This window comes from Panthera onca, chromosome A3 (assembly GCF_046562875.1).
Source record: "Panthera onca isolate mPanOnc1 chromosome A3, mPanOnc1 haplotype 2, whole genome shotgun sequence".
NCBI classification, from domain to species: domain Eukaryota; kingdom Metazoa; phylum Chordata; class Mammalia; order Carnivora; family Felidae; genus Panthera; species Panthera onca.
In genome coordinates, this window is record NC_138341.1 from 114073968 (window position 1) to 114083454 (window position 9487).

The following is a 9487-nucleotide window of genomic DNA, read 5'->3' on the forward strand; positions in this document are numbered from 1 at the left end:
ACAGAGGCTAGCAAGGGTCTGAGGTGGGGCCACACTCCATTCCCTGTGCCAACATGTCTTCTGAGACCAGAAGCCAGAGGAGCAGGGGCCCAAGACAAGCATAAATACCCATAGCAATTATCCAGTCTGACAGTGACCACTTCTGTCTCACACACGGGGAAACTGAGGCTCTGGCCAGGACCAGACCCAAAGAGCCTGCTGTTTCCCAGATCATGGAGTGGCTGGAACCGGGTGGGTAAGTCCCATGTATTCCCAGAGCTCTGTGGGGTGCAGCCATCCAACAGTGCTTGCGTTTGGAATGTGAGAGAAAGAACTGTGGATGTAAATTCAGAAGGAAGGGTTCCGGGCCAAGCTCGCAGCTAATAGCAGCCCTGGGAGTCGCAGGTCACTGGGTAAAGCGGCTCGGGTCAGGAGGACTGAGGAAGGCCACACCACAGCCAGCACCCGCCATCTTCAGAAACCCCAAGGGTGCAAGGGGCCGTGACAGTGCGCTGCGGGGCGCCCCACGCCCTCATCCCTCCGTCTGCCTTCCTCCTCCCTCTGTCCCTCTCGTCCTGGAGGGCAGTCCCAGGACTGGGCACAGGGCATACCGGGGTGGGTCAGCAGCCGTGATCCGGCCCCCTTGGTGCTCCATTGTCAGTTCCTCGTCTGCAAAACGGACGTCGTGGCGGCCATGTCCTGAAGTTGTTGGAAGGGTGTGCTGACACGTGTGGAAGGCCGGGGTGATGGCAGCTGTGTTCATGTCACTGACTGTAGATAATAACGGCGGTGGTGATTAGCTGCAAGCCAGCTCCCTGCCTGGCATTCATGGCAGGCAGTGCAGGGCCCCTTCCCGCCCCCCTCCGCCGCTTCCAGCTTTGCGTCTCACACCCAGACCCAGACCAGACCTTTCTCCCATCAACATGCCAGGTTCACCCCGACCTCGGGCTTTTGTTCAGGCTGTTCTGCCGACCCCGGAAGGTGCTTCCCTTGCTCCCCAAATCCCACTCGTCTCTCAGATCCCTTTCCTCACCAAGACACACACACGCTTCTCCAGCCTTCGTGTATCTTGGGCTCCCCGGGGAGTCAGTACTACCTTCTGGCACACATTTTTAGCTCCTTGCCATTACAGGACCGGGGCTTTGAGGCTGTATAGGCCTGAGTTCAGATCCTGCTTCCCCTCCCTCTGAGCCACGGCTCCCTCACTTACAAGGTGGGGGCAATTACAGCACCCAGTGCAGGGTGTGTGCCTCAGGCTTGGTGTGGGGTCAGGGGCACTGCGGGTACTTTGTAAGGAATAGGCCATTATTACGGTTCTATCTCTTTTGGTTCCTGCTATGCTTTCCACCTCCCAAGCCTGCCCTTCTTTGTTCCACACTGCCCATGTGGCGGAAGCCTTAGGAAAAAGAGCTCCCAAAAGGGGCAGGGACTTCACGAAACTTCCTCTTCCTTTAGATATGGGAGAAATTTGGAGACTGGGAGATTCCTCCGTTTTCCCTAAAATCACCCCAGGCAGGAGGTCACTCACTAGCAGGACAAACCAAGATGGCTGGAAAGTTCCCTGTAATCCAGGCTTCAAAGCCATCCCAATGGAGTGATTGGAGGCTTGGGAGGTAAGGATCATGCTGGGGAGAGATGGTCTGATACAAAAATGTGATACACTGGGCAGCTGAGTGCCAGTGATGTGCACAGAAGCAGGCGGTCTATGCCCTGTGTGGGAGTGTGGCTTTGCTCTCTGGCTTCCCCGGGCTGCGATTTTTTAGTACTCGTCACAGATGGGGTACCCAGTGTCTTCAGTAGTGCTGGGAGGTTAGCCAGGTACCTATCCCAGAGAAATTGCTCTGTGCACAATGAGGCCTGCCCAGGGCCGTTTGTGGAAGCAAAACAATAGAAATCATTTAAATGTTCAATAGGGGACTGGACAAGAAACGACGGGCCAGCTCACATGGTGGAATAGTGCTCAGCTGTTAAAAAGCAGGTGGTTGTATGTGTGCGGACCCAGAACAATGCCCATATGACATTCAGTGAAAAATGAGGCACCATGCAGAACAGAACATGCAGAATGTTACCACTTATGTGAGAAGCACACACACCTCTACATCCATAGTTATAGATACAGTTGATGCAGATATAGACGAAGGTATAGTCACACCCGCAGATGGAAATGTACATACAGAGGGAAAGATACAGACATATACACAGGATAGCAAAAACGTTCAAGGGCATACCCACTAACAGGCAGTAATGTTTGAGGGGAATGAGGCTCAGGAAATTCAGGGGAATTACTCCGGTTTTTGTCTGCTACATTTTGTTAATGCTTGAGATATTGCAATGAGAACGTTTCCCTGAAATATGTGCATAACGCTAAAAATTAAAAAAGAAAAGAGCCTGGCCACGTGTCTGGCATCTCGAGGCAGGGCTGGGCCGGGATCTCACGGGAGGCTGCTCTGTGGGGGTCAGGCCCGTTGGGTAGTCTCAGGCTGAGCCTGGAGCCCCTTCCTACACCAGCTGTGGCTCTTTCTCCCCAAGGCCAGAGGCAGAGAGAATTGGCTTTGGTGGCAGCAGTAGAACATGCAGGTTTCCTAGTCGGGGAAGTCTGGAAGTATGTGAACACTGAGCACTTACCCCGCAAGATGGGCTCACTTCCACCCCAAGATGCAGGGAGAGCCCTGGAACCTGGTGGATGGCCACCTCGGAACATGTAGGCACAGAAGCGGGTGAGGGTCCCGTGAGCCCCAGGCCTACGGTTCCCAGACTGTGTGTTCCCAGACTGTGCTTGCACCTGAGCCGGATGAACACTGTGCCCCTTGCTTACACAGACCCGCAGCCAACGAGGCCATGGGTGGGAGAGGGGAGAAGGCCATTCATGCACATCCTGGGTGCTGGACCCTGAGCTAAATGCTTTTCCTGCTGTGTATCTTTGGCCTTCTAATCGTTTAGAATCGTTCTTTTTTATTTTAATTTTGGGTTTGTTTGGTTTTTTTTTTTTTGGACACACAGAAGTTGAGGAGGTTTTTCAACCTGATGAGGACAACAAAAGGTTAAAAGCCTTCCAACAACACAAAAGGATATATAGTGAAAAGCTGATCTTTTCCTCACCTTCTCTCCCCAGCCACCCAGCTCCCTCCCCAGAGAATCCACGCACATGAACATGTGTGTGTCTATTCACACCCCTCCTTTGATACTAGTGGAAGGTCTCCACACAAAACGTTCCGTACCTTGCTCTTTTCACTAAAAATATGTATCTTAGAGCTTCTTCCATTGCGGTACACGCGAGCTGGCTCATTCTTTTTCATGACTGGATTTCCATGGCACATGGAAGTCTTTAATATTCATGTAATCGATCTAGAATTCTACTCCCATGGTTTTCTGCCTTTCCCCTGTGCTTACTTCTGTTGTGCACAACAGCCCTGGGAGGCAGGCGGTTCCCCATGTCCCAGGTGAGGGAACTAGGGTGACCGACCATCCCCCTTTGCCTGGGACTGTCCTAGTTTTAGCATGGAGAGCACCGCATCCTGGGGAAATCCTCATTCCTAGGCAAACCAAGATGGTTGCTCGCCCTAAAGGAAACCGAGGCTCAGAGGGGGTGGGGACATTCTCCAAGACCTTGTGCTCGGTCAGCACAGGCTACCTGATGATGACGACACCTCAGGAGGACTGGCAGCATCTCCTGCTTAGTAAGTGTTTCCTCCGTGTGTAACTGCACCTCCTCTGGTCTCACCACAGCCTGGGAGGGAGACTGCAGGGAATCACGAACGGAACCTGTGGTCTCCAAACCTGGGTTCCATCTCGGCTACAGGGCTTGCTTGCGTGTGTGACCGTGACGGTCAGTTCCATCTCAGCCTCTGATCCTGGGCCCAGAACAGACACTCAACAAGTGTTTGTTAAGCGAGAAAGAAAATGAATGAATGAATGAATGAAGTACTAACATTTGTTATTCACATTTTATAGATGGAAAAACTGAGGCACAGAGAAGCAAAGTCACTGACTCAGAATCACACAGCTTGTACGCATCAAGGTCAGGATTTGAATCCACGTGGAGGCTCCAGAGCCCATGAAACTCTTCCCTCTTCTGGAATGTTCTTGTCCACATTACCCTCCATTCGTGCCCCCTGCCTCTGACTCCCAAGGTCAGTCCCTAGTTCTCTTCCTCCTTTGCTGCCCTGCACTGCCCAGGCCTCTGCTTCCTTTCTCAAGAGTCTGCCCTTCCCTGCTCCTTGCTCTTGGCTCAGGGGCCCTGCTCTGCACCCCACTCTGTCCCCCTGCACTGGATGCTCGTCTGAAGTCCAATGTCTGAGCCCCAGCCTCCTCCATGGACTTTGTTTCATTTGTTCAATTCATTTGTCCAACTCTCCATTCCTTTGCTCAACAAACATTTACTGAAACTGAAATGAGCCAGCTCAACCCCTGGTTCAGGAAATTCAGAGATGAATCTAGCCTGGGCCTTGTCCTCAGGGGACAAGGAAAACCAGACAAAGAAACAGCACTTGTGACCCCACAAGAAAGCACTCCGGTGGAGATGGCCCAGGCACACAGCGGCAGAGGGAGTGGCGGTGGGGAGCTCCCAGCCTGGGGGCCCTGGGAAAGCTCCCTGGGGAAGCTTATGCCAGCATCTGGAAAGATGAGGAAGAGTCAGTAAGACAGAGAGAAGGGGGAAAAGAGAGAGCTCGGGGAGGGGCGGTGTAACACCCAGACAAACCGGCCTGGAGGTAGGTGGGACCAGAGGCACTCAGAAAGTGCAAGTTGTTCCCTACAGCTGAGGCCCAGGCTGTCCTCAGGTGGGACCAGGTGGCCTTGGGAACCCCACCCCCTCTCCTGGTTACCCAGCCAGCTCCGCGCTGAGCAGGGTTTCCAAGAATCTCATGTCTAGGAACTGACCAGAAAAAAAAAAAAAAAATCAGCGATGTGGACATGGAATTATGTATGTATGGAGGCTGTTTATCACGGTGTTCTTTGTTACAGCAAACAAGTACAAACAGTGCCCAGCCATGAAAAATCACCACTTCAGCCAAGAACCCACCACTGGCTGGAGTCATCCGAATGGCTTAGAAATCAGGTTAGCAGAGGTTATTTAACGGCACTCGAAAAATGCATCTGGCATAACGTTAAGTAGAAAGCAGCAAAATGCAGGGGCTCCTGAATTTCGTACACCATGCCACTCTCGATCTCCGGGTTGAGTCTGAACCCCAGGTTGGGTATGGAGGTTACTTAAAATCTTTAAGGGGCCCCTGGGTAGCTCAGTCGGCTGAGCGTCTGGCTCTTGGTTTCCACTCAGGTCATGAGCTCAGGGGGCATGGGATTGAGCCCCGCATCGGGCTCTGCCGTGCTGAGCCTGGAGCCTGCTTGGGATTCCCTCTCTCCCTCTGCCCCTCCCCCACCTGCGCGCGTGCGCGCTCTCGCTCTCTCAAATTAAACAAATAAAAATAAAATTTTTAATCTTCAAAAAAACCCAAAGACAGCACGATACAAACTAACTTATTATTCTAAGTTATAAGTATGTATAGATATATGTATATATAAAGATATTAGGAAATGCGTCGAATACTTCACAGTGGTTACCTCTGGTGGTGGGCTAACCTAGGGGTTGTATTTCCTTTTTTAAGATAATTTCCTGTGTTCTCTGATTTTGCAACAGTGGGCCAGTCTCACTTTTATTTTCAGAGGCGGAATCGAGGAGACAAGGTCCATGAGGCCACAACTTCCCTTTCCAGTCTCTCTCGAACCCTCCATTGAGCCACACAGAACGTCCTGTTGCCTCAACATCCCTGTGCCTCCAGTCTCTGAGCTTTTGTCTCTGCTCTTCCTCCATCTGAGTGCCCTTCCCTTTCCCTCTCCATCCTGTGAACCCCGGCTCCCTGCCTCCCCCGCCCCACTCCCACCCCCTGGCCTCCCAGACCTGCCTCAGGGCCCTTCCTCTGAGGACCTCACACACACGGAGCACCCACCATGTGGAAAGGCAGGTTTATGGACCCAGACCCCGCATCAGAGCCTGGGCTGCTGGAGGGAAGGACCCTGCCTCATCTATACCCTCCCCAGATGCTCTATATGGGGCCGAGGACTTATTTTTATTTACTCTTCACCACAACATTTTTTGAACATGTCTAAACCTACAGAAAATAATGCAACAAACACCCCTCTACCCTTCAGTTAGATTCTCCACTATTCGCTTTGAAATTCCCTGTCTTGCTGACCCAGTGCAGACATCTTGGCCAGAGTTGGGAGCTTGGAAGTTGCTCAATGCTCGCTGGAATGAAGGAAAGAAGGAACGAGGACATGGTATTGCTCTCTCTCTCTCTCTTTCTCTCTCTCTCTCTCTCTCTCCTCTGCCTGGGGGAGAAAACTTGCAGAGCAAAGCATGGATTTTTCTAAAATGCAGACACAGGCACCCACCTGCTTGGAAGCCGGCTGCCCACAGTCAACGTGGCCCCCGTACAGACCCCCAAGGCCCCGTCATGCCTTCCCGCCCCATCGCCTGCTGATCCCCGGAAGACAGTGTTGTCCCATACCTGCACCCCTGACAGGCTCTGGCACTGGTGATTTGGGGCCTCTGTCATCCTCGCTCACCTGGCAAGGGCGCATGGCCTCTCCCTTCCCCATCCCTCGCAAGGGTCACATCCTCAGAGAAGCAAGTGGAGGCCTTTGCTGACCTTTCCTGGGCCCGCTGGTACCGAGGGCAATCTCTGTGAGGGCGACCACTTGTCCTGGTTTGTCCAGGACTTTCTGGTTTGGCACTGAAAGTCCTGTGTCTCGAGGACACCTCAGCCCCGGGCAGATCCCGTGACTGGTCACCCTAGATTCTGCTTCCACTCCTCCCACCAGGCCTGCTAAGGCCACATAACAGGCCCAAGGAGATGTTTGGTGTCACTGGCTGACTGCGTGGAGGGAGGGAGGGAGGGAGGGAGGGAGGGAGGGAGGGAAGAAGGAAGGAAGGAAGAGGAAGGAAGGAACAAGTGAACGAACGAGTGAATGAATGAATGAATGAATGAACAAATAACCCCACCTCCTTTAAATCTTTGTTCAGATACCCCTTCTCCGCAGGGCCTCCTTGGCTCCCCAGTCTCAGCTCACAACCTCTCCAGTAGCCTCCTCCCTCTCCCTGCTGGACGTGTTCTTCCGGCATTTATCACGAACCAGCATTCTCTCTGTGTCACTATTCATTTCCTTTGGGGTCTGGCTCCCCTATGAGAGTGTCCCCTCTACCCTGGCAGCGGTTTCCCTGTTGTGTTTGCTGCTGGATCCCCAGTGCCTCCAATAGCAGGTGCTCAGCAGGCAATAGTTGAATAAAAGAATGAACGGTGACCGAATGAGTGGACCCTGCACTTTCCCCGCTCCACCTTCTTTTTATGCATTTCGTCTTTTGTTTAGTTTGTTCAACAGACATCAGCACACACCGTGTCCATGCAGGGTGCAGGGGGGGGGGGGGCCTACAAAGCAGAGTGCTTAGTCTAACGGGCTGGTGGTGGGAGGGACAGAGACCAGGCTGTATGTGGGTCCGCAGACCTGGCATTTGGAGCTGGGGTCCCTGGGGCAGGACTTGGGCACTGCGACAGTCCTAAGAGGCCAGGATCATAGTAACCATGGCCAAAATATCTTGAACATTTGCTACTGTTGCCCACCCACTGTTCTGAGGCTTTTACATGTAATTTTCTCAGTGAATTCTCAAATTGTGGAGGTGCAGATGAGGAGACTGAGGCTAGGGAGGCTGAGTTACTTTCCCAGGGGGCCACAGCAGTAAGTGCGGGGGTCGGAATCAGACTCTGGAGCCAGCTGCTAACCTTGCTACCATAGGGAAGGAAGGAGGCTCGGGGTGGGGGGTGGGGTGGCATCTCTTACTGAGGTCACCGAGCTGCGCAGAGGCAGGGCTGGGCTTCACAGAAGGGTCCACAGGACTACAAAGGCAGCCTGGGTCCCAGTAGGTGGCTGTCCTGGGGCTGGTGCTGAGGGGGACCGAGGGAAGATGGACAGGAAGCAGGGGAGGGGTACAGAGACCAGGCCAGGCCAGTTGGGGTCCATGTTGAAGGGATACAGAGCAACTGCCTGGGACAGGCAGACAGGGGGTACCCAGCCTGTTTGGGCAGACTTCTTGGTGGCAGTGTCCCCTTCCTCTTCTCTCCTAGCCAATGGGTTGGGAAGCTGTGGCCAACCGTCTCCAAGCCTTCATATGGGCTGGCCACCCATCCGCTGGGTCTGGAGGGGAGCATACAAAACCCCAGCGTGGGCAAAAGCCCCCTCAGGGGCCCTTCCTCCTGGGCTCCCTGTCTCTGTCAGCCTGGCTCACCCCAGTGATACCAAAGCTCATCCCATGTCAGGAGCTACGCTGAGTGACCCCAGGCACTCTAACTTATTCAGTGCTTACTCCCACCTGTCACAGGAAAATCAAGTTCAGACCGTGGGGTAGCTGCCCACGTCACCAGTGGAGGTGGGGTTCCAAGCCCGACTGTCTGGCTGCAGAGCCTGTGCCCCTCACCCCTACCCGGGAGGTGGGGCCCTGGCTCACCCTGGCAGCCACCCTGCCAGCCTGTGCATTGAGCAGACACCGCATTCAAGCCCCTACTGTGTCCCCACAGCCCAGCAGAGGGCTCAGAGCGAGTAGGCACACATGAACACATCTCTTGTTCAAAATCTAGCAGCAGTGACTTCCCCCTTGGGCTGCTCCCTCTCCAGGTCTGGGAAATAATAGCCCAATCCCCAATTTGGACAGGATTCAAGGCTTTTCAGAGGTGTCCCTTCCTTGGAGGACAGCAAAGCAGCAAGGACACTGACTTTCAAGAGGCAAACCTGGAAATGAACCTTAGCTCCACCCTCGACTGTTTGCAAAGGGCAGGCGGCAGCTCCCTGAGCCTCAGTTTCCCCATCTGTCACATGGGGTTGATGATATTGTAAGGAGACAACATGAGCCTACGCCAGGCACACAGTAGGTGCTTGGGAAGGCTGGTTTCTTTCCAGAGGGTCACAACAACCTCCGGGGTCAGTGCCTGACCACCCTCCCTACTTTTAAACCATGGATGTTTTAAACCATGATGTGTTGGAACATACAGAACGGCACAGAGAGGAGCTGGGCCTGGCGGGAGTGCTCAGCTGGGCCCAGATGGAATCTGAACAGGGCCTCCACCTTCAGAGTGTTTCCCTTGGGCCCCGTGTCTGTATCACGTGCCTTACGTGTGCCATGTCCTTCCTTCTGTCCTCTCTGCTTCCTCTGGAGGGGGTCCTTGGGTTACCCCACCTTACAGGTGGAGAGACCAAGTGTCTGAGAGCTGAGGTTGGCTTACCCAAGGCCCACAGCCAGGGAGTGATTGAAGCAGGATTCGGTTTTACATCCAGGTAGGTTTACTGACATGTTCTCCATGTATTATCAAATGAAAAAGCAGCATGTAGGGCAACAATATAATTTGGGAGAGTATCATTGAGATGTAACAGGGGAGGGGGCACTTGGGTGACTCAGTTGGTTGAGTGTCCGACTCTTGATTTTGGCTCAGGCCTTGATCACGGTCATGAGATTGAGCCCCAC

At 53.5% G+C, this 9487-nt stretch overlaps 1 protein-coding gene across 6 annotated transcripts in view; it reads right to left on the reverse strand.

Moving 5' to 3' along the window:
* The window catches only part of COMMD7 (COMM domain containing 7), an 89610-nt gene that overhangs the window by 13320 nt on the left and 66803 nt on the right, over positions 1 to 9487 (reverse strand). For all 6 annotated transcript variants that reach the window (XR_009604924.3, XR_009604919.3, XM_060615249.3 and 3 more), the window contains one exon: positions 591 to 750. Coding sequence is in view for 4 of the 6 variants with exons in the window: in XM_060615249.3 (XP_060471232.3) it covers positions 591 to 750 (160 nt within the window). In the remaining 2 variants the exon portion in view is untranslated. The remainder of the gene's footprint in view (positions 1 to 590; positions 751 to 9487) is intronic.